Source organism: Simochromis diagramma, unplaced genomic scaffold (genome assembly GCF_900408965.1).
Source record: "Simochromis diagramma unplaced genomic scaffold, fSimDia1.1 OVJJ01000216.1, whole genome shotgun sequence".
NCBI classification, from domain to species: Eukaryota; Metazoa; Chordata; class Actinopteri; order Cichliformes; family Cichlidae; genus Simochromis; species Simochromis diagramma.
The window spans coordinates 15,930,264-15,955,289 of record NW_024386883.1 but is presented as its reverse complement, the minus strand read 5'-3'; the positions used below and the strand labels follow the sequence as shown (position 1 = coordinate 15,955,289).

Genomic DNA, 25,026 nt, shown 5'->3' with positions numbered 1-25,026 from the left:
CGAAGCCTGGGGCTCGCTCGGGCCACTCCGGAGTGGGGTGCCAACCGGCTCCTCTCGGCTGGGGATCGGTCACTCAGGCACAGCTGGCTCGCCGGCGGCAGCTCACCGGCCGCGCGTCACCTGCAACTCCCCCCTGCATTCTGCTCCGCGGCTTGTCTGACGGTTGAGCCCTCATCTGGCGCGACTCTCCTTCAGATCTTACTGGGACAGTGCGCGCTGGGCTCTTTTTCCCTGCCCCTTGTGGTACTTCCTTGGTCTCTTGTGTTCTGGTTGGGCCTCTGGATGTCTGGAGTCTTCGATTCTCCTCCATACCTGCTTCATGCCCTGGCATGTGCGACGGGGCTGTGCTCCCCCACTCCTAGCAGATCTTTAACCTGGCGAGTGTACCTTTGGAAATGTGCAAGCATGCTGATCCACACAGGTATGTCACACAGGGGTAACACATGGGTATTCAACGTACGCGGACTACAGCTTTTCTTTGGCTGCTGCCTCAAAGCACATTGTGCGCTGTCTATTTGCAGTGCCTGCATCAATATTCGTTTATTATTTAGTATCTACTGATATCTCCTGCTAACGAGTTTATTTGTGATGGTGCCGTTTTTTTTTTATTTATTATGTGCCTCTTTGTTGTTGCCTTTCCTTTCTGGTTTTTTTCTCCATACGGTGACCCAGGAGTTTGTTCTTTTTTTTTTTTTTTTTTTTTTTTTTTTTTTTCCTTTCTCCCCCCCCTATCTCACCGAAATCTCTTTCTCACCATTGTTAGGTTACAATTCTTCTCCACCGGATTTTTCTCTCCTCCTCCCTCCACCACCACGCCCTCTTTCCGCCTCCCCCGCTCATTCCTCACTTCTCTCCCCCCACTCGCCCCCCCCCACCCCCCCTCACCCTACAAACAACACTCCCTAACAAACAAACAACCCACCTCCCCCCCCCCAAACCCAAAACACACAAAACCACACAACACAAAAAAATAAAAATAAAACCATATTAATTCTTGACCAAAGGTCCCCCCTCCCCCACCCCCCCCCCCCCCCCCCCTCCCCCCCCTGTGTCAATTGACAATGACCTGACCCCCCACCGCTCCTGCCCCTCTCACCCCCCCGTCACCGTCACCATGTCGCTACCACGGCCCCTGGTTCTTCCCATACCGACCCCCCGCGCCCACTCTTCCCTATCACCAAAAAACACCAAACCCAAACAACCCACACCCACCAACACACACACCCCCCACCACCAAACCCACAACCACACACGCCCCCCCCCCCCCCCACTGACCACTCTGCACCCTGTCAACCACCCACATTCCCCAGCAGCGTGCCCACCCAGCCGCCCTAATCCTCCTGTACCCTCGCACATCCTCCCTGGCCCCCCCCCAACTCCCTAGGTCCCCCAGGCTCTCACCCACGCGTCCCCCCCTAAAAATGTCCCGCCTGCGCAAAGCACTTCCCCCCCACCCCAACAAAGGAAGCACTCAGGCCACCTCACTAAAAGACTATCAGGAGTAGCATAATATGTGTTAATGCTTCATCAATTTCAGCTTGCAGCAAAGAATCTTTGATGGGGTGGCTGTAGCTCAGGTGGTAGAGCAGGTCATCTACTAATTGGAAGGTTGGTGGTTTGATCCCTGTCTGCTCCAGTGCCAAATATCCTCGGGCAAAATACTAACGTCAAGTTGCTCTCTGATGCAGTGTTAATGATAGATAGAAAGCAGTGCCTGTGTGAATGAGGCGAGCTGTGCAAAGCTCTTTGAATGTCAAAAAAGGCGCTATAGAAGAACCGGTCCAAGCACCTGAGCTATAAATGTGAAGGGGCTTCTCTTTCATGACTTTAAATCTGTAAACTGAAAAGTTCAAAAACACTTGACATGTTTATGAACTTGTGTTTGAGGTTTCAGATGTCAGTTTAAAACATATTTTGTAGATTATGCTCACCATTGCAGTCAAAAAGGACAAGAAAGCAGTATGTGCTGTTTGCATTGTGGGTTCTTTGTGACTAACAAGCCCTGTCCTGTCATGTGGGTGTGGAGTGTGAGTCAATTGTGATATCTGGTTTGAAAAAATATGGCAAATATGTTTAAGTCCAGGATTCAAAACAGTAGTAGGAGTTGTCACTGTGCCTGGATCCATCTTTTATATACAGTGTATGTTTTCGACCACCGTGTCTTTGTACTGACCTAATCTTAGCTCTTCACCTCCTGACTTCAGTGCCATACACTCACAGCAGGCATCAGTTATGAAAATATTAATTTAAGGTTGTGTATGGTATTAGCTGGTTAGGTGGTGCATTTGTTTTTGTTTCAGACTGTTTTTCAAGTATAAAGATTTAATCCCAGTGAAAGGTCAGTGACTGGAAAATTGTTTTCTCAAAAAATGTGCTGTTGACAGAAACAGAATCACACTGAGCCAGAACAACCATGGTGTCTATCTTTTAACTTCAGAGCATTCATCACATTGTTCTCAGTGTTTTTACCCACTTCCTGCCATGCTTTGATTATGCCTGTCACTTCATGTAAATGCAGTCTGCTGCTGATATTTCATTCCTGACAGCGTTCAGTATGCAGCAGCACCGAGCTCGTGTTTGCATGCGTGGCACCAGACGTCAACGCGTTGACAAATTTTCACCCTGGCAGAGAGGCTTTGTACGTTTTCAAGGATGTTTATATAATTCTGTCAGTTCTTCAATGAAAATGACACCTGAGGGATGAGCTCTCCTGAGCTGTAGGAGGAGCTCAGTGTTTTTCACTCATGAATGATGTTCAGCTCTTTTTAATCACAGTCTTCCTTGTTTGTCTTTCAGGCCAATAAACTCAGAACCAAGACCCTGCACAATACACTCAACCCAGTCTGGAATGAGACCCTGACCTACTACGGCATCACTGATGAGGATATGGTCCGCAAAACACTCAGGTACTGTCAGTGCTACACACGTGTGTCCACTTAATGAATGGAAAGAGAAGGAAGGGATGAAAGATGTGGAAAAAAGAAGAAAGGAGTGGTTGGACATCTGGATACAAATGAAGAAATAAAACGAAGGAAGGAGGCATGGGAGGGCGGAAGGAAGGAAGGAAGGGGCATGGGAGGGAAGGAAGGAAGGAAAGAAGGAAGGAGGCGTGGGGGTAGGAAGGAAGGAGGTGAGGAAGGAAGGAAGGAAGGAACGTATGGGAGGAGGGAAGGAAGGAAGGACGTGTGGGAGGAGGGAAGGAAGGAAGGAAGGGGGTGTGGGAAGAAGGAAGGAAGGAAGGAAGGAGGCGTGGGGGCAGGAAGAAAGGAAGGAAAGAAGGAAGGAAGGATGTGTGGGAGGAGGGAAGGAAGGAAGGAAAGAAGGAAGGAAGGAAGGAAGGACGTGTGGGAGGAGGGAAGGAAGGAAGGAAGGGGGGTAGAGGAGGAGGAGGGCGTGGGAGGAAGGAAGGAAAGAAGGAAGGAGGCATGGGGATAGGAATGAAGGAGGCATGGGAGGAAGGAAGGAAGGAAAGAAGGGGAAGGAAGGACGTGTGGGGAGGAGGGAAGGAAGGAAGAAAGGAAAGAAGAAAGGAAGGACGTGTGGGAGGAGGGAAGGAAGGAAGGAAGAGGGCGTGGGAGGAAAGAAGGAAGGGGGCGTGGGAGGAAGGAAGGAAGGAAGGAAGGAAGGGGGTGTGGGAGGAAGGAAGGAAGGATGGGTGTGGGAGGGAAGGAAGGAAAGAAGGAAGGAAGGAAGGACGTGTGGGAGGAGGAAGGAAGGAAAGAAGGAAGGAAGGAAGTGTGGGCGGAGGAAGGAAGGAAGGAAAGGAAGGAAGGAAGGGGGCGTGGGAGGAAGGAATGAAGGAAGGAAGGAAGGGGGTGTGGGAGGAAGGAAGGAAAGAAGGAAGGAGGCTTGGGAGGAAGGGAGGAAGGAAGGAAGGAACTGGGTGTGGGAGGGAGGAAAGAAGGAAGGAAGGGGGCGTGGGAGGAAGGAAGGAAGGAAGGAAGGGGGGTGTGGGATGAAAGAAGTTAAAGGGAAGTAAGGAAGAAACCCCAAAAAAGAAGGAGAAGGGTAAACGAGTAAGGAAGCAAGAAAAGAAGGGAGCATTACATAGTGAGGTAAGTAAGGAAGGAATACAGGTAGGAAAGATGAATGGAGGGATGGATGGATGGAAAAAGCAATGTAAGGAAAGAAGCAGCAGGGAAAGCAAGAAAGGAACCAAGGAGGCAAGGAAGAAGAGAAGGAATAAAGGAAGAAAGGAAGAGGCAGGAAAAAATGGGGAAGGGTGGAAGAAGGTTTAAAGGGAAGGAGCCAAAAGAAGGAAGGAACAGAGTAAGCAAGGAATGGAACAAGGAAGAAAGGAAGTAGCAAGGGATAGAAGGAAGGAAGAGAAAAATGAAAATAGAGGAATAATAGGCAAGAGGAAGAAAATGGAAGAAAATAAAACTTAACCAAAGAACAAAAGGAAAGGAAGTGAAGGGGAAATAGAAGACAAAGTAAGAAAATAACAAACACATCTTATAAGGAAGGATATAAGGGGAAAAGGGTGTGTGTAGTGAACAAGAAGAAAAATAGAAGGGAGAGTTGAAAGGCAGAGAGGGATAGAATAAATCTGTCTTTTGTTGTTTTGGTGTGCTTAGCTGCCGTGGATCTGTTTTTAAAGGCTTCAGAAGATCATTTTCAGGGAGCAGTGATGTTTGACAGTTTCTCTTCTTCTTGGTTTCTGTTTTAGACTAACTGCATTACAGCCTGTGTTTAACCACAGCCTCTCAAGCAGAAATGAATGATGATGTTGCTTTTCCTCTTTCTTCCTTTTCACTGCGAGTTTGCATGCCGAGTCTGGAATAGCTTCAGATCGTAATAACAGTTGGGAAATCCTTTATTTGTCAGATTTCCAAATAGCACTTCTGTTTGGGTGAGAGGACTTCCTGTTTGTTTGGTTATTTGTGTTTCACTACAACACCTGAGAACACACTAAAACTCCATCTTCCTGAGATGAATGCGGTGCCCTTATGCAATGAAAAGCACTTTGTTTTTATTACTTCACCATTCTTTGCTCCTGTATTTTTACCAAAGTGTTAACACTGTACAATCAAGTGGCGGAGGTAGGTTATGCAATCATATGCATAATCATTTCGTACATCCCAGGTGGGCCGTATGCAGTGGAGGATTTCAGTTTGCTTTTGTCTTCACTTACCCCCAAGCACCCCAGTCGCAAATGTGTTTCTAGAGTTAATGTTATGTGCTGGAATGCCGTGAAAACATTTCAGGGACTTTCACAGCATTTCATTTACCGGCTCCATCGATTTGTCCTCCAGTTCACTTCCTCAAGATAAATGTGGGTGGAACAAGTCCTCAGCTTAATGATCCTTTTGGTTTGTTTGTTCCTCCTCTCTGAAAAATAGTGTTGTTCCTGAAATAACACACAGGTGTGTTTCTACTTCAAAAAGCCCCCACTAGTCTGGGTGGTTAGTGATGTTTTACATGTTTTATATTAAAATACACCCTTGTAAAATAAAGCATTGCAAAAGTTGTTTTTCCGTTTGCAGCATGCCGAGGTCCACCCACGAATCTAAACTGGCCCCTTGAGCCGACATTTGACATGCACTCATTGAAATGACCACTAGAGGGCGCCCAGTTTTTAGAGCATTGTCCACATGTAAATACTGTTTACTGTGCATGTGCATGTTTATCTTGTTTTTCGACAACAGACTTGCACCATGTTACTGTTTGCATGAGACGATTTTCTCCAAACGTAAGACTTCTCGCTCTTTGTTCAACTTTGATAATAATAACCATTATTTCCAGACTTCTGATTGGCCATCATTTCTATATTTTTTTAGAGTAATAGGGTTTTCTTGCCCTTGACAGTGCTGAAATCATCTTTTGTGTTTCCATGTGGAAGTGGATATTTTGCACATAATCACATAATCTCCACTTAACTGTTTTCTCTTTGAAGGTCTGGTATTCACACCTCAAGTTACCTTTGGGACTTAATTTATTAAAGATCCCTATTTATGTCCTTTTGGGCTCTGCTGGAGGTCTCTTCCTGTCAAAAGGGAGTTCGCCTTCACCACAGTTGCCAAGTGCTCCTCATAGGGAGATATTGTAATTGTTGAGGTTGTTGAACTTAGTTAAACTGTAACTTCTTTTTTTTTTTTTTTTTTTTGCCTGCTTTTTCTAATTTCACTAAAACCTCGACTGTTGTTTGGGGTAAAATACTCCTCTTCACAGCTGTAATCTTATTTAAAACATGAGAAACTGGTGGTGACAGACAGATCTCACAAATGCCATAACCCAATATGTCAGGGCACAGATGCCAAACGACAAAGCAGAGCTCAAAATGTCTTCAAAGATTTCCAGCCCATTCTGAGAAGCAAGTGCTTACTAAGAAGCAAGCCCGTGCTAAGAGGGGAGGTTTCTCTGAAAGTCTCTCTTCTTACAATCAGTTAACACTAATGGGAATGTTTTATGCTGGTGACATTTTGCCATTAAATACAATGTTTATCTAGATACAGTACTGTGCAAAAACTTCTTCATATTTATCTAGGAAGATTAGAAATGGGTGCAATGATTTATTGAAACATGCAAGCATGCATGAAGCTACAGTATAAGAGGCAAAAGCAGCGTTTTTACAGTTCTAATGAGCTTTTCAGTATTTGGTATGATGACCTTTGTTCTTCAACACAGTCGAACTTTCTTACAATTTCTTTAAGTAGTCTTCAGGACTGGGTCTCCAGCCTTCTTAAAGGACATTCAAAGCTCTTCTTTGAATTTTAGCTGGTTGTTCTTCTGTTGTCTGTCACGATCCCACACTGCTTCAGTATCGTTGAAATCTGGGCTCTGAGGAGACCAGTCCGTGACTGATAGTGTTCCTCTGTGTCTTCTTCTATCCAAGTAGGTTTTTAGTCTTTCACGATGGTATTGTGTGATGGATTAAAATCAGATGGTTCCTTTTTGCGTTTATAATTCTATTGAATTTTGCACCAATGGCTGAAATCAGCCCCAAACCACGACAGACGCCATGTTTTTCAGGTGGCTCTGGACCCTCACAGTCATATCGCTCTCCTGACCTTCTCTGGACCTCCTCTGTAAGACCTGATGATCAGTCTGGTTCTTGTTTAATTTGGCAAACTTCACCTCTTTTCTTCCTGTTTCCCTTCCTCAAGAATGGCTTCTTCACTGCTCCCCTTCCACTGAGGCCATTTCTGATGAGGCGTAAACAAACAGTAGGTGGATCAGCTGAAGAGCCCGATGCATCTCTCCGGTTCTATGTCAGGTGTTTGCTGTATTTTTTTCGCATTTCCTCAGGACGTGACTTTCAGATACTGTTTTTTTAGGCCTGTCACTTTGTCCTCCATTTGTCCAGCAAACAAGACAGAAACAAGGGACACAAAACATTTTTTATCACCTCCCTAAGTTTACACAAGTGACTACCAAATCATCACAGAATGTTTGCAAAAGTTTTATTGCATTACTTCTAATAGCTTGAATGTATTTTGTGAAAACATGCTTTCCTACTACACAATATAAGCTGCAAAGCGCTCACTGTACTTCTGGGACAGCTGGAGTAATTGCTGGACTGCAGTGACCGACTGTCAACCTTATCGACACGCTGCAAATACGTGACTGTATTTTGCTGATTATTTTGTGTTGCGGAGCAGAAAAAAAAAATACTGTATTGTTACTGGACTGAATGCCACAACAACAATGAAGGCCTGAAGCAAATGTAGCAGAGATGAGATGTGACAGACACTGTGCACACAAGCCAAAAGATCTATTCACACACAGAAAACACCTTTATTAACCATTTTCCAGAAACAATAGACTGTGAGAAAAGCATCCATGCTTCCAAAACAGCGCAACCTATTTCTTCTTGGAAATTGAAATTTGAATTCAGCACCTGTCCAGTTATTTTCACTGAGAGTCTGATTGCATCACGTCCCATACAGTCTACTGTATTAGTGATGCATATTAACGTACATACAACATCCTAACGCTGTGCGGTTCCTAAAGGCTGCATGTTTTCCTCAGTATTGCAGCTGATTATGCAGCGGAAAAGCACTTGAAACAAACAGTATTCCCCAACACAGGCGTGCTGGAGCCGTGAGTGTGAATCATGTCATGTTAGGGCGGTGGGCGCTCTCTGCATTTATTGAAAGCATAGGTCTGCAGGGAGCACCAATAATTGGCTTTCATTATAAATTTAATGAAATGCTGGCGAAGAATATAGATCTCCAGTGAAACACAAAGCTCATTTTGTGGCCCCGTGCACCTTTTGACTGCAAGAGACCTTTCGGTTCCCCATCAATCATTAGCTTTTGTGACTGTAGCCTACTGTGTTATATTATAAATCCACGTCTTTATTGTTGTTAAGAAAGGACGCCGTCTTGCACTGAAAAGAGGATTTGTTTTGTTTGTGTGTTCAGTGGAAACAAATGCAAAGTGGGCACATAATAGAAATCAGTAAACAGGCGGAAAGGACAATGCGCCACAGCACAGTTCGATTCGTGCTGCACTAATTGAGTAAATAAGACGAGCAAATGGAGATGTGTTCAAGATGAATTCGTGACGGGGTCTTAAATGACTTTGACATGATGTCAAATTTTTCTCGACGTCTTCTCACGTAGAGTTTCCCCTTCCATCTTAGTATGTTTGAATCTTTTGATCCGTGCACGGTTGAACGCGTCCTCGTGTATAATTATCTCATCATTTCCTGTCATGCTGATAGAGTCTGACAATGATCCCTGCAGAACTACTTGGTTGTAGCTTCAGTGCTCTGAGTGCTGTGGTCCTACAGATTTAGCAGCTGTGACTACAAAGTACAAATTGAAGCCCTGTGAAGGTGGATGGTGGAAAATGACTGGTTTTATGGCTTTAAGCCTCCTCTCAGCAACAAACCCTAACCTAAACCTCGCTCTACTCATGTCCTCCTACACTTCTCTGTTCTTGTCATCTCAGGATTTCAGTGTGTGATGAGGACAAATTCCGCCACAACGAGTTCATCGGGGAAACGCGAATCCCTCTCAAGAAGCTGAAGCCCAATCAAACCAAGAATTTCAACAACTGCCTGGAGAAACAGTTACCTGTAAGTTCACTCCATCCCACACACACAGCTGCATTTTTATGTTGTTTAAACGTGATCGTGTCGTTGTTTCTTGAGGGGCTGTACTCACAACAACATTTTAGATCCTAAAGATTGTGCCAATATTACAGACATGGCTTTGCTGTCTGATAGACATGTTATTAAATGCCATGTGGAAGTTTAAGTCAAAATTTCCACCAAAGAAGAAGTTCTGTATGAATTGTCATATCGTATCATTTTATCGATTATAACAAAAATAAATAAATAAAATCTTCTAGATGAAGAGAAAACCAAACACATGATTTGCATTACATTGATGACATTCTAATCCATGTTTGTTTTTTCCAAATGTGCAAATCACCATGCAACAAGTGACACTGAATTTAGATGCAAATATAGGTGTGACAGCCCTTTAGTTATCAAATTAGTGGGCAGTTTAATGTAATTCGATTTGAAAAACAACGACATACATTTCACATCTTTACTGCAATAATCTGATAGATATTTCTTGCTTTGTAAAGCTCACTTTTCCCCTTTTTGCACATAGAAGCAACATATTTCTGTCCCAGGTGCAGTTTTTGCCAACGTATCTCAACCAGTTTTGACCAGACTGCTGTTTCACCCTACTTTCATATTACTTCTTACTTCTTGGATCCTTAGACCAAATTGTAAACCTTACTGTGTCCGGTATACATCTGCCTAGCTTAAGATTAAAGAGTAATTTAGTCATCATTACAAAGCATAAGGTTGTTCCAGTATATTTCCAGTGGAGTCACTTTATTCTGCTAAGAAAAACACTTCAAATACAAATCTGTGAATAAATAAATTGATCATAAGAAAGAAGCTAACACTTCTGATAAACAGCTCATGTCAGCAGAGCAGAGCTGACATGACCTGCTTAATTATAACTAATGTTGCCAGGTATGAAAACTGCCTTGAGAAACAGTAAGCTTGAAGTCATTGTGTTTTTTCATTATTTATTTGTGTGTAACAGTGTAACTGCATAGCATGTAATACTCAACATTATACTCTGCTCAGTGCAATATGTTACGTGTAGGCCGAGACCATAATCATCAGCAGCAGTCCATCATTTTCAGTGTATTAAGTGACTCAAGTGTGGGTTAGACTTGGCAAGCTTGCTCATGTTCACAAAGACCAGCACGGGAACAGCTTGATTTTCCACATCTGTTGCACTGTATGACCATCTGACCGGGAGTGATGGGCCGTCAAGGCGGTGTAATTTTGACGACGTCTCTCTTCAACATGCATGAATAATTGATTTCATAATGCTGTGCCGATTTGATCTCTGCTTTTACCTCCCAGGTTTCGCAGTCCGTGCCGGTGAACTTTCAAAACATCTTTATCCTTCACCTACGTTTGACATTGATGCCTAGGAAAAGTGGGAGAACCTGTGCAATTTTAAACTGCACCAAACTTTAGTTTGCATTAAGTAAAAGGTGACCCGTTATTATCCACATTTTAATCACAGCTAGTGCATTATGTTGTTTAATTTTGGTGGGGGTTTTTTAAAAAGGGAAAGAAACTGTTTAGGTATCCCCAAGAGATCGGAGGTCTCAGATAACATTTCTTGAGGTCTCAGACCTTAATGAGCTTGTTAAGACTTTGGTTTGTTCACAATAAAGTTCAGGTTATGTAACTTTCAAAGCTTTATAAGCACACTGACTCTTCAAACCTTGGCTCTTCTGGCCTAGCACTCTCAAAACTGAAATAATTGATACCCACTAACCAGACGAAGCAGCTAGTAAAGTGTTTTCAGGTATCTATTTCATCAGTTTGTAATGTCAACTAAGAAACAGCAGTTGACAGGAACAATGCACCTGAAGGTAAAGTCTGAACCACTAAAACCATTTCAGAGAGGGTCATAAACCCTTGTTTTGAATGTAAAAGTCTTTCAGGAAGATTTATCAAAATAGTGGTGCACTGTCCTACCGTTCATTAACACTAGGGATGGGTATCGTTTAGGTTTTATCCGATACCGGTGCCAAACCAGGTACTTTTGAAAGGGTGCCGGTGCTTAAACGGTGCTCGAACCGGTGCTTAAAGAATGGAGAACACAAAATTGGTCCAAAAACCTCTCATGTTTAGCTGTTTTGAAAATTTCCCACTCGTGGGACTAATAAAGGTATCTTATCTTATCTTTTATCTCTTTTTATGTAAAAAGATAACAATGTTAGTCTTTTCTGCAGCTATAGGACATATATGGTATCACTCTTGGCTGGAAGCAGTGCTTAAACAATGGAAAAAAACACAAACTTTGTCCAAAAACCTCTCATGTTTAGCTGTTTTCCACTTTTTCTTTGGTCATTTTAGCCTTTTTGGCCAGAGTGAAGGGAGTATCTGCCATCAAACAAGAAGACAGCCGCATGTAACTACGACGGTGTTTGCTAGTTCACCTTACATGCATTAGTTTAATAACGTGGTTAGCCTACTCAACGTAAATTACACACGAACAACATTAAGCTACTCACTCAGAGAAGAACGGCTGCTGCTGCTGCCATCATCATCCGTCATCATTTCTGCTACACTGGCAGGGCTAGGGGCCAGGACTCTCCTCTTCGGGTTCTTGGGGGATGTTGCTAACTCCGGGTCCGATAACAGGCACCACACCGGCAGTAGATGTGCACGGTGTGAGGTCTCGCAGCAAGCTATCAAATACGGTGCATTTCTCGGCTTTTAAAAAACGCTATGCGTCACCAGGTGTTTCATCAGATTCGAGGAGTTACCTCCTTTGCACAGTATCAGCTTAAAGCACTTGTTGCAGGCTGCTGAGTTTGCATCTTTTGCTGTGAAGTACAGCCAGACTTTTGACCGCTTCGCCTTGGGCATTTTTAATCTGTAGCTCTGCTCTAAAAGAACGTACGTACCTGGGCCCGCCTACTATCCTCGGAAAGGTAAAATGATCGGCTAGAATCCAAAGTGTATGACATCTCAGGAAAAAAAGCACCGAAATGTGCGCTGCTTTTCGGTCTGGTTACTACAGTTTATGTCAGAACCGGTGCCATAAAGGCACCAGATACCGGTACCCATCCCTAATTAACACCTGCCGCAATTTGGCACCCTAGGAAAACTCATCATGGAAGCATACGATTATTTGCTCATGTCAAAGTTCAGAGCCAGAACAAATGAGCAAACACATCTTTAAATGCTGATCAGTTGAACCAAACTCTTGGATCACTAGCAGACGTTTGGGTGGGTGGGTGGGAGGGGAAGAGGTGCAGATTTCATTTAAAAATAAACAGAATTTTCCAACTCTTAAACTCGGGATAAAATCAGTCCTGCAATCTGGCTTATTCATCCAAAACAAACCTTAAAATCCACAATAGGCAGTCTAAAGAAGCAAAAGCTGAAGACTTAGCAGATATTTTCTGATGTTTAGCAATCATTTCACTGTTTCTGTTCAGATACACAGCTGCATGTCAAAGCCTGAGCTACAGTTCTGCACGGAGAGTAATTAAGGAAGGCATGCGGTCTGTTTTATTGATAACATGTAACTCTAATTAGTTTCACTGGGACAGAAGGTGTGTGCGAACAAATTTAAATATCTGGTAATACTAAATCCAGATAATAAGTGGTGCATTATAATAGTATAACAAAAGCTCCCAACAGGGCATGGCATGGTGCTCCATATAATAGATGTTGGTAATTGCAAGAAACAACAGGACCCGGGAGGATTTAGCTTAAAGCACATGACAGATTAGAGCCTTGGGTTTTGAGCCCATAAGTGGGGTGCGGGAGTGGATTATGCGTTATGAGAGCATGGGAGTGGAGTGAAGTATCATTGAACTGTGATTGAATATCCTTTTGAAAATGCCTACACAGTTTATGGTTTTAAAAAAAAAAGTGGATGCAGTGTAATTCTGGACCATCCATATTTGGAGTGTGGAGCACAGTCTTGTGTTTGGAGAGACAACTTCCTGTTGCTTCACTCATATGCTTTGTTGTCTATGTGGGAGTGAGAAATAGCATCCAAAAATACAAAAATATGCTTGTGCATAAACTGGGACCAAACAGCTACTATTCATTGAACAATCTGGGCTTTGATTTTGTACCGAGGTTTGTTTATGTAAGTGCTTCCAAAAATGACCACATTTAAAGTGTTTTGTAGTCATTTGCCATTCAAAGATTTGAGCATTTTCGGGAGCAGAAAGCAGTATTAGTGTTAAAAATGCTATTATTTGTGTTTAGTTAGTAGTTTAGTAGTAGGTTAGTAGATAAAGCAGGTAAGTTTACAATTTGCAACGTTGCATCTAAATGTTTGTGGCAAAAATCTGCATGTCTAAGAGATAACAACCAGATGAGGGATTGCAAAGTGTGATCAGTAGATACTGTCAGTGCTGACATGAAACAACGTGACTCACAGGTATATCTGCATGACACTGCTGCCTGCAGCTTTACAACAGCTATCTACAGCAAAGAATACCTATCCACGCACAGCAGACATGCTCTTTCATTTCCACGTTACTATTCGTTTAGTAAAACTAGAGTTGATTTTAGAAGATGGGTAGCTCAGATCATCGCTGTATAGGTTTTTAAGCAGAGCAGATATTTGCGTCAAAGGTGACAAATGTTTCATTTCTTCTTCAGATAAGATTCATGCTATTTTGGACCACCCTGTCATATGTCATGTAACAGGGCCTCATAGGCCTTTTTCACACAGATTGCTTCAAGGCAAAGTGAAGTGAAGCTATGACTGTTGCTGGTTAAAAAGAGAAAAGGGTGTTCTGGCAGGTAGCTTTCGGCTCTGTTTGCGCTTGGATGAGGAGCTCTGTCTGAAAACAGGAAGTTGTTTTGTGTGCCGGGGAGAATAGAGCAACCATTTAATCATCTCATCCAGCAGCTCACACTGCCTGTCTTATTGATGGTCTTGACAGTGGAGCCTTTTAACTGGCTTCTTCGGCTTATATAAAAGTCAGTAGATTGGGTAGAAAACACAGAAAAGCTTTGATGTAACCTTAAAGTCTTAAAGGTCATTTTTCAGGGTCATTCTGGGTCATATGAAAATGTATATTGTATTCATGAATATACATAGATTAGTGTGTAATTTCATCTTCCAACAAACTGGGAAGATGAAATTCCCAGCCATGTTACTTCACCATATTTGAATACAGTGGTCGGAAAGGACACCTCCCTTCTGACTAGTCACGTTTTACGTGTCTGGCTAGAGACTGGCCAAATATATAATGTAGTACACCAAAGGCAGAAAAGAGAAGAAAAAAAAAGGTGTAGACATTCGAGTGCAGTGGAGGGACAACAAAGAAATTAAAATGCAAAGGAAAGAGACAACGCGATCATGATCTTAATAAAATGTGTCGACTTCCTCCTCAAGTCTCGTGTAGTCAGTTACAGTCTGACAACATATGAGAGTTTATTCACCAAGCGTGAATAAACGCTTGGAGAAATCTTACACCCTTACTACAAATATAGTTTCACTAACAGCGGCTAAATAAAGTTGTTACTGTTTTACCTTCTTCAACAGAAAACTACTAAAATCTTTGTAAATACTATGATTTTGTAGTGTTTTTTAAATTTCAGACATCTTCCCCTTAGAATTTAATTGCACAGTGTTAGAGATCAGTGGGTGACCTTAGTCACAAAGAATATATAAGTTTTTCCCCCAATCAGTTTAGTGAGTGTTTGCTGGAGGTTTGCAAACCATTTGTATACACATTTACAAATGACACTCAGACATGAAAACATTAAGCTAAGCTAAGGCACTTCATCTATTAGAATATAGAACCAATGAATATTTTGTACATGCTGACATAAAGACTGAGGAACACTTTGTATGTTTTGGTAATTTCAATGAGGCTGGACTGCTGTGCCTGCCAACATTGTGAGTTTGACCAATTGCCCATTTTCAATTTAATGGATGAGTCTCCAAGCCTGGACTCTGGATCTGCAATGAGCACTGGCACCAGGAGACGGCAAGAGGCCCTGAACAGTAGAAGCCAGCAGCCTAATCTGGCAATGAATCTTGGATCTGTCTCTGTACAATACATTTCTGTATTCCCTCAACTCAGTTGGACAATGAAAGGCTTAGCTGTAATAGAAGGCCTCAAATTTGTAGCTCACCCTGTTGCCACATTTTATGCAATTTCAAATTGTATTTTGTTTCATTATGTAAGCCCGTGTTTAAAAGCCGTTGATCTGTCTTTCCTGGAAACAGTTACTACGGCATCACGCCAAATGCTTGCTGAAAGCATTCAGCCACAAAAGAGTATGGCACATGTGGCTAAAGGGTGACAGTGTTAATAATGATGGATGTGATGGCCTGTACAACTCAGAACATGAAATACCTTACAGACCTTTATCTTTCTGTTCTCTCCGACAAGGTTTTCTCACATTTCTGACATCCAGGGGTTCTAACACTTCACTTCCACACCGATATGTTAGTGTTCTTAATGCTATATTTTACGCAAACTATATAGTTTTTCATTCAAGGAGACATCTTTACAGTTGGTTGGAAACTTCAGTGAATTTTATCAATTTGTTATCTTCAATTTTTTGGGAATGATAAGTCAGAGGCTAGCCTGCCAGTTTGTTGTTAAAATGCATGAACCACAATGTTAGCTGTTTAATATTTAAAAACTCCAAACAGCTAATCATTCACTTACACAAGGCTCCAACTATCTGGCAACCGCAGGAAAATACGTGTATTCACCAATTTCTGAGTAGTTCCTGAAAACTGCTGGCTGTCATTGGATGAAATCATTTGCAAACTGGATGCTGAACAAGAAAACCAGTCAAGATAGTTTGCATAGAAGATGGAGTCTGACTTGTCCGCAAACACTTGCTAGATATCAGTCGAGTTTGGAAAAAGTGAAACCTAAACCAAGGGAAGGGAGGAGCCTCTTCCCATATACTTGTACAATAATAAGTCTTTTTGCAACCTCAGCAGTCTGCCCCCGGTGGCCATTTCAAGAAAAACAGGTTTAAGATGCTCCTATGCTGGCTTCACTGTTTTGATCTGATGTCTGTGGCATTGTCTTGTTTTTGGGGGCAGCCTCTTGTGACAGTTCAGAGAGCTGCATTTTTTCTCCCTTGAGCTTTGGCTTCATTTGTTCGAGGCTGCTGCTTTTACCTCATTGAAATCTACTGCAGACATGGACATTTTTCAGCATTTCCAGCCAGACATGGGAACTGAAGTTTGAATGAGGAGATAATCACATTAGTACAAGTACAAACGAGGCGCTTCGTGTTTTTTTTTTCCTTAAAGGCGAGAGAACCAGAGACTGAGAAGCCTAAATATTCCTCTTAAGCCTCTGAGCAACAATTTCTCTCACCTGTTTTTACCTCTGCTGTTACGGGCACAGCTTTATTTATCCTCTCTGCGTGGAATATGTGTGTGAATGCCAGTGCTCTGTATGCCTCAGCCGCTTCTCTTGCATCAGCACAATAGTTAGCGCCCCACTGTTTTCAGAGAGGTGTTGATCTAAGAGATCCTACCAGGACATTGGCAGGAGATGTATTTCAACCCAGCTTCCTGTTGCACACATTTAAAGCCTCAAATCCTGAACTACCCACGCATTCTCTCAAAGAGATTCAGACGTGACCTGTGTCACAGACAAACACTGGTGTTCCTCTTAGCGTGTCAGAATTTCTTTGTTGTATTGTTACCATAAATAATACGAAAAGATGGAGGCTTGTGGGAAGGGGTTTCACTTTAAAGTGCATGGCTAAATTTTTGAATTGATTACTGGGAGAATAGTGTGAACCAGTCAAAGACACCCTCCCCTTTATCCTGGCATATGATCAGACATTTTTCTTGGTAATACCTCTGTTTCCCTGGTAACCCCTGAGGGGCTGTGTAATACCTGGGACCCAGTCAATACACTTGGAATATTATTGTGCTGGGTTGCTACCTACTGTATGCGCTGCTTTGTTGTCAGTCTTTGGAGAAAATAATGAAGCGAGCACAGAGTGAGACATATTTCACTGTATTATTTAGCACCGCGCCTGCTTTCATTCAGAGTGATGTGGAGATGGTCTCATCGGAGGTATCCGGTAATGCTGTGCATTAAATTCAATTAATGGACATCCTCTAGCCAATCATAATTGAGTTTTCCCTGAGGCAATGGTACATGTAGCTGGAAAATGTAAAGTAAACACCACTGCACGGCGGTGTGTTTGGTTATGTTAATTGATTTTATGTTTGAACAGATTAATAGAAAAAGGAAACGGGGATTCATAAAAGCTGCACGAGGAGTCACATCTTAGGAGACATCCATAAATTTTAGTTTGAAAAGCTTTTACTACATTTAGGCTTTGCATTCAAACCACTCCGGTGTATTAGGAACCCTAAAACCACTAAAACCATATGCTGCTTTTAGTTTGAAAAATGAAAATTGAGCCAAAATGTTGCAGTTAGGATTTGCACATCCTTTGTGATTTCCTTCTTCTCCTGTGGGTGCTCCTTTCCTGCTGCTGTTCCCTTATTTGCTTCTAATCTGTTTCACACCTGCATGAGCACCTTACACATGCGTGTTACTATCAGAAAGAATTTTCACCCCACGGTTGATCCAAGCAAAGATACTCAAACCATTTTGCCATTGTTTTTCTTCTCTAGTATTTCATACAAAGATGGTATATAAAAGATGGATATTGTTGTTGTGATGCCATCAGTTGGCTTATAAAGTCCTGTTTAAGGGATTGTTTGACATTTTGAAAATCAAGTAACAGATTTATTCATCATATAGTGATTTTTGGGGTGTGTGAGATGAAAAGGAAAGAAAATAGTGCCAGCATCCTCCTCTGTCACACCAACCCTCTGCAAATCCTCCTCACTACATCTATGAATATTCCCTGTGGGCTTTCTCTTTTCTTCCTGCCTGGAAGACCCATCTACAACATCCTTTGTCCAATGTATCCACTATCCCTCCTGTGCACATGTACAAACTATTGCAGTCTTACCTAAGCGGTCCCTCTGAAACACTCTTATCTACCGTATTTTTCAGACTATAAGGCACACTTAAAATAAAATAGACAGTGCACCTTATGTATGAATTCTGGTTGTGCTTATTGACCTTGAACCGATTGTACACGGCGCTCAAAAATCTGTCAAAATGTTTTAGTACAACTTTGGTAAGCTATGAAGCTGCACAGCTTGGTGGATTGTCGGAGCATTACGGCTAAGGAGTTAGAAGTTAGCAGGAAGTTAGCTCGCTAGTTTCTACCTAAACATGATATTGCATGTTCTGACTGAGAGATTTCTGAAAAAATTAAACGTACAGCTCTGCTATCACTTCCAACATAAATGAAGACAGAAAACTAAACAGCAGTGACATTTGTAGGGTTACTGAAGTTGGGCTAGTTGGGATATAACGATGTACTTACGTGATCGCTAGTGACACAGCTATGTTAGGATAACATAAACACAGTGAAGCTGGAGGATGAACGCTAACTTTTTTCCACTTAATAAAAGTTAATGTGAGGGTTCCCGATGGTTACGGACAAATGCAATGGCACGGTAGGATGCTGCAAACGGACCAAACTTCAGTCGAGAGAACAACTGAGATAATCCATCCACAATACGAGGTTAGTCATTAACAGAGATGGGCGTTACTGTAATCCGATTACTTTTTTCAAGTAACGAGTAAAGTAAGGGATTACTATTGCAAAAAAGGTAATTAGATTACTGTTACTTTCCCGTAAGCACGCTGCGTTACTGCGTTACTAAAACCATGATTTTTTTTGCGAGAGTGTCTCATGACAGTGACGTAAGCAAGTGCGACGTTTGTGGCAACAGCTGTGTGCAGATCAACAATGGATAATATATCGAGTGCCGGAGAGAGTATGAGCGTGCAGCGTTTAAAGCGTGGAAGTATTGACCTTACTTTGAGTTTGATTCCATAAAAAGTGACAAAAATATTAGCGTCCACTGTTCACTGCGTGGGAAGAAAACTTCTTTTTACAGCGAAAAAACCCCTTAACTTCCGGGCAAGCACCGAGTGCGCTACGACGTATTGGGGAATTCACAGACAAACTCGCAGATTCTTCCACTGACCGCTGCGGCACACCTGCACCAGCGTACACCTCCGCCTGCTATACAGGTGAAAATAGAGCAACAGGACCGCTAGTCTTTGACTTTATTTATTTTCTGCTGTGTTTTACTTGCACTTATTTGAAAGATTGAGTGTAAACACAAAAAAAAAATTTATTTTATGTGCTGGAATGTGCAGAAAATAGGTTTAAATGTTAAACAAATTTCTTCCAGTCAGAGAATGTTGCATATAATTAAGTTTTTGCTTGATGCATAAAGTTAAAAGATTAAAACTGATAAAACAAGTTTTAAAAACAGACTTTTCCATTTGATTACATTTTGTATGATGGATTATGTAGAAAAAGTAGAATTGGGCTGAAAGATCTATCGCTTTATCACCTACTCAGGTTGTAAATCGTGTTTTTAAAAAGTAACTAAGTAATTAATTACTTTTGAAAATAACTAATTAGTAAAGTAACGGGATTACTTTTTTTGGTGAAGTAATCAGTAATTAGTTACTGATAGTTACTTTCAAGTAACTTGACCAACACTAGTCATTAATATACTGCAACAACATGGGAATAGGAAGTGGAGGACGCAAGAATGAGTTGAGTAAAGTTTGTTTATCTGACTGTTTGGTTTCACTTAATGTGCCTTATAATCTGGTGCACCTTATGGACCGAAAAATACTGTCATTTTATCCATTGTGGTCACCCTCGCAGTGAATGCAGTTTACTTGCTACTTTCTTGGTATGGATTATTTATATGCTGGCATAAAAAAGAGCTGTTAGCAAAGGGCTGGTGTTCAGGCTAAATGACTGATCTGTGAGTGTGAAACTGAAAAGAAGACAGTGAGTGCTGTAAAAATGTCAGTGCTTGTCAGGCATGCTGGGCTTGTTACTATCCAGGCAGCCTGAGGTTTTTGCTTCCTACCTCGCTACTGTATGTGTCTCGACACTCTTGGTTTGTCGTGGATTCCTAAAGTGCGCTCTGCTAAAGGATACAGGCAGACAGAAACTACAAAATCACAACTGGACAAAATGGATTTGAGAGTAAGCTGAAGTGGCAACTGAAACATGTTGGCACGCTAGATGAGTTGAATGTCGTCACCAGTCCAGTGAGACGTCTTGTAAAAGTCATGTGTGATTCATGTGGGGAGAGTCAGCTCCTTGGAGATATCTGATTAGTATCCTGCTGTGGATACTGCTAGACAGATTGTTGAGCCCTGTCTCCTACACACAGTACAAGAGTGTGTGGTGGAGGCAGCAGTCTGCGTCTGCAGAGCTGTTTCTTTATGCCAGTTTTGCTCTTCATTTAAATATTGTTTTCTGATTATTGTGGGAGTTTTGGGGGTGTAGGCAGCAAAGATCATAGATTGCACAGCTTGTGAGGGCACTTTCTTTTGGATTATTTTTTGGGCATTTCTGCCATTATTTGATGGTGAAACAGTGAAAATAGACAGGAAAGTGGTGAGAAACAAAAGAGTGCCACGTGTCAGACTCAAATCTGGGCTGCTGTCTCCAAGTGGGCAGCTATGTGGATACGTATCTATATACATGTATCCTTCAGGCTCAAGTCCTCTACCCAAGGCCTGGGAGCTTGAGGGTCCTCTGCAGTGTCTTTGCTGTTCCTTGGACTTCTCTCTTCTGGACACAGATCTTGGATGATGTTCCTGGGATCTGCAGAAGCCACTGTTTCCTGTTTCCTTCACCTTCCACATCTTCTCGAGCTCTTCTCTCAGCCCTTGGTATTTCTCCAGCTTTTCATCTCTTCTTTCTCATGTTGCTATCACTTGGTATATCACTGCACCTGTCTCCTTCTGCTTGTCCACCACTACTATGTCCGGTTGGTTAGCCATGACCAGTTTGTCTGTCTGTCTAGAAGTCCCACGGGATTTTAGCTCTTAGGATTTTGCCTGGTGTGGTAGACCCCAGTTTTTATTCATCTTGTGTTCAGAGCTTGTTACTGTCAATGTTGACAATGTTGCAATGTTTTTAGGTATATTTTTGTGTTTTTACATCAACAACTTGCCAGTGGTACTGGTCATTGTCTCTAAGATTTTTGGGGGGGTTCTTGCCACTTGGAGGCAGAAAAAAGAAGTTGTGATAATGCATTTCTACTCTGTGGCATCAAATAATGCTGTTCTGCCAGATAGTGCTTGCAACTCACTATGGTGTGCAAGGGGTCTTTGATGCACCAGCTGCAGCAACGCTGGGCGCTGAGAGATCACAGCCCCGAGCTACAAAATCTCCATTAGTGAGTTGGCTAGGTGACGGATGGGTGGGTTGTTTATTAGCCACAAGAAAGTGGACTGCATCCCGTTTGGAGCTTTGTCTTTTGCTTTGTTTGTTTGTTGGGAGTGACAGACCTGGCTCACTGCTGCTTAAACGCGATGCATCCAGGCACTGGTGCCAAATTATACCATTTTCTGTGAGACACCAGCAGCATTGAAAATGCACACAATAGGGACATGTGATCATATTTTAAGCTGATATCTTGACTTGTTGGCAAACAGGTGCTTATTTATACATCCAGCTGCTTCAGAGCTCATTGTCATTCATTTACAGTCATGGTTCTGGCCACCTGTGAACTCCTGAAGGACATTTATGGCTGGTTATCTGATAAACATGCATTTTATTCACCTGCTTGTTGATGTATCTGAAAAATGCAGAAAAATGTCCATTCAACTGAAACCAGTAATATTTAAAAGTTGTGAAAATTTTCAGAACATATGCAAACTTTTTTTTTATTATTTGGCAAATCGAGTTAGAAAGAAAAAAAAAAAGTTTTCTTTTGACATACTGACAGCAACTTTCAGTCAAAGTAACAGGGACTGTAGTTGTTGTCTTGTACATAGTTTTCATAATATATCTATGAATGCACCATGTACACTCTGTCTCTATTACTCCATTTACAAGTATGTGAGAAATAACTAATAATAGTAATAAACTTTATTTATAAAGCACACTTATAAACCAAGGGTATGCCAAGGTGCTTAACAAGTAAGATAGAGAATAGGAGGAGGATAATAGAAATAGGACCAAAGCAAGTACTAAGTATGCAAGCAGGTAGCTGTCACTGATACATAGGAAAGCAACAGGTACAGAGCAAACAAGAATTTAAATGAGCATAAAAACTAGTCCAAAAAATGCTATGACCAAAATTAAAGGACATTTTGCTACTGCACATACATTAAAGTGGTTTGCCTGGTTCTTAAATATTATGGGTTTTATACGGTGGCCCTGAGAGGTCAAACGCACTGCAAATTAAGGTCACACACAAAAAAATTAAAACAAATTGCTGAAAACCAACAGAAGTTGGAAAAATCTCCCAAAAGCTCACAAAATATAAAATAAATATAGCTCACATAACACAGCTGAAGTGATTTAGGGGAGATAATATCTTTTCCGAATCATCTTAAAATGTCTGTGATTTAAATTATGTTCCTGACCAAGTCAGGCCCACAAGTGATTAATTATGAAATTCACTGTGACTTCAACAAGAGAATCACTGAACTAGCTTACATCTAAAAGCTGATGCTTTTTATCTCCTGCTGGGGGTGGTCGACACACAATCCAAATTCCGGCAACTTTCCTCCCCGTCTAACGTAAACTGAGATGTGGATGTTTTGACGGGTGTTTTTTTTTACTATTTGTTTATTGCATAGCTTGCGTTTTACCTTGTATTTGTTGCATTTCTGAGATGTTTTGAGTTTGTTGCCCTTGTGTAAGAGATTTGATCTCAGTGGGACTTCCTTCCTTGCTCACAGTAAATCGTTCCCCCACTGGCGCTCCAAGGCAGTGACGGCAGATCCAGACACAATCAAACCATCCATCCATCCATCCATCCATCTTCATCCGCTTTATCCGAGGCCGGGTCGCGGGGGCAGCAGCCTAAGCAAAGAGGCCCAGACCTCCCTCTCCCCAGCCACCTCCTCCAGCTTATCCGGGGGACACAATCAAACCACACAGCTATATCAGCGTTATCAGTTATTTTCTACAACATATAAAACTTAGCACCTGAAAAGTAAATGAGTCAATGTACTGTACTATGTTATTGCAGTAAAATCAAGGTTTTTCACTTTGACTTCACTGTAGCATCCAGTCTATCAGAGATGAGAGAAGGAACTGAGACAGAAAATCTAATGAATATTAATTTGAAATGGCACAAACAGTTTTCAGTGGTCCAGGCACTTTCAAGTAGCTCTCGATTAGCTTAAAGTTCTTTAGACTCATTTGCCTTTGCTATGTTGATATGAGTGGCTTTATCCTGTGTGTGTGGTTAAAAATAAGTGCTGAGGTAAAGGGAAAAAATGATGAATTACTCACATAATCAGCAGCTGTGGAGGAGTTGCTGGTAAATTGCATTTCTAAGTCACTGGACATGGAAAAAAAGCTCTTTCGGCTTCTGAACTGCCTTTCTGTCATTTTCATACACTCAAGTATTTTTTTCTTTCTAGATAACAAGAAGTGCTCTGTGGGCCAACACAAACTTGTATAGTAGAAGAAAAGTACATTCATAAGATTGTCGTGAATAACTGGTAGTTGTACAGGTCTGTTTTACCAATAACTTAACTAACAAGCACTGATGTAATAGGTTGACTCATACTGTAGTAAATCAGGCTGTTTTTTCTGGGGGGGGGGTTTCTTTTCCATTGTAGTCTCAGGACAAAGTGTGTCTACTTTACTGGGTCTTTTTCCTCTTTTACTCCCCATATTCCATGGAGTTCCACAGGGTTCCAAATTAGTTCCCTTTTAATTGTAGACACCTTTACATTCCTACCTTTGAAGTTGTTCAGTCCCATTTAAACCAAGTTAATGTTAAATACAATCAACTCAAAATTGCTGCTTTTTAAAAACAGACAACACATAGCTGCTCTTTGTTTTGTTTTGTCTTTTGCAACAAAGCACCACATCAAAGTACTGTATTCTCAGCATCCATCTAAGGATGAAGAACTGAGTGAAAGAAACTGCAATCATGGTGAGATAGGCAAGTAGATTAATTCAGTGTGGAATTTACCGAAATCAGGATGTAATCTTTGAGGTCGGTAAGAAGTAGAGGTTGGTGGAGTTTGTTTACAAGATAGCAGGTAAAAGTAAACATTGTATGAGAGCAATGTTTACATTATATGGAAAATATGCATTGCATAAGTTCATCTATTTGCACTGTTGCAAGAATAATGTTAAGGCCATATTTTAATCATGCAGAATTTATCTTTAATCTTCAGAAGCTGCAGATATTTTTTAAAATATTTTTTTTAAAAATCATTATGAGAATATTTTATCAAGGACAAAACAGATCATTACAGCTGATGTGATCACTGATATTCCAAAGTTTATACTTCAACAGAGTTTTTTTGTTTATTTGTTTGTTTTATTTGTTTGGTTCTTTACGATTAACCCGCTTTCAGGCTGCCATTGAGGCCTCTAAATGGCAGAGCAACTGTAAGCACCTTGAAGCAACTGCAGTTGTGATTTTGTGCTATATAAATAAAACTCAGTTGGACTGAAGTTGTGCAAAAAGAACACGAAACGGCAAGGATGTTTTATAAGACGAGGATTTGTGATGACATTTTGGTATCTGTAAGGCTTCCCTTTTGCTGTTAAAGTGAACTTGTGTTCCCTACTTATTTATTTGATCACGTAAAACCAGGGAGATCAAGAATCTCTTGAAACCGAGCTCCTAGATGAGACTTGTAGACAAATGTACTGCTGTAGGATGCTCATATTATATTGGCCTAGAGTTTCACTCTGAGCCATGTCATACCACTCTAAATGATCAGTTTCATGGAATGTTTTCTGTCATTGGATCTGTATGATGTCACAGGGGATAGATTTTAACAGGTCTTTGGTTCAAATCTTGTATTTATGAGGGGCAACCAATCAGAAGAAAACTGGCTTAAAAAAAAGCTAAAATCAAGTGTTTCAGTCAGAGGATGAAGTGAGGGGCTGTTTCTGTAAATAAGGATTATTTTTGAACAGTGAAGCATGCAAAGCTACTGCAG

At 41.5% G+C, this 25,026-nt stretch overlaps 1 protein-coding gene across 1 annotated transcript in view; it reads left to right on the top strand.

Annotated features, from left to right (window-relative positions):
• Nucleotides 1-25,026, top strand: part of LOC120733957 (double C2-like domain-containing protein beta) — a 210,213-nt gene that overhangs the window by 160,451 nt on the left and 24,736 nt on the right. Inside the window, exons 4-5 of the mRNA XM_040032489.1 lie at nucleotides 2,797-2,906; nucleotides 8,899-9,025. Coding sequence (XP_039888423.1) covers nucleotides 2,797-2,906; nucleotides 8,899-9,025 — 237 coding nt within the window. The remainder of the gene's footprint in view (nucleotides 1-2,796; nucleotides 2,907-8,898; nucleotides 9,026-25,026) is intronic.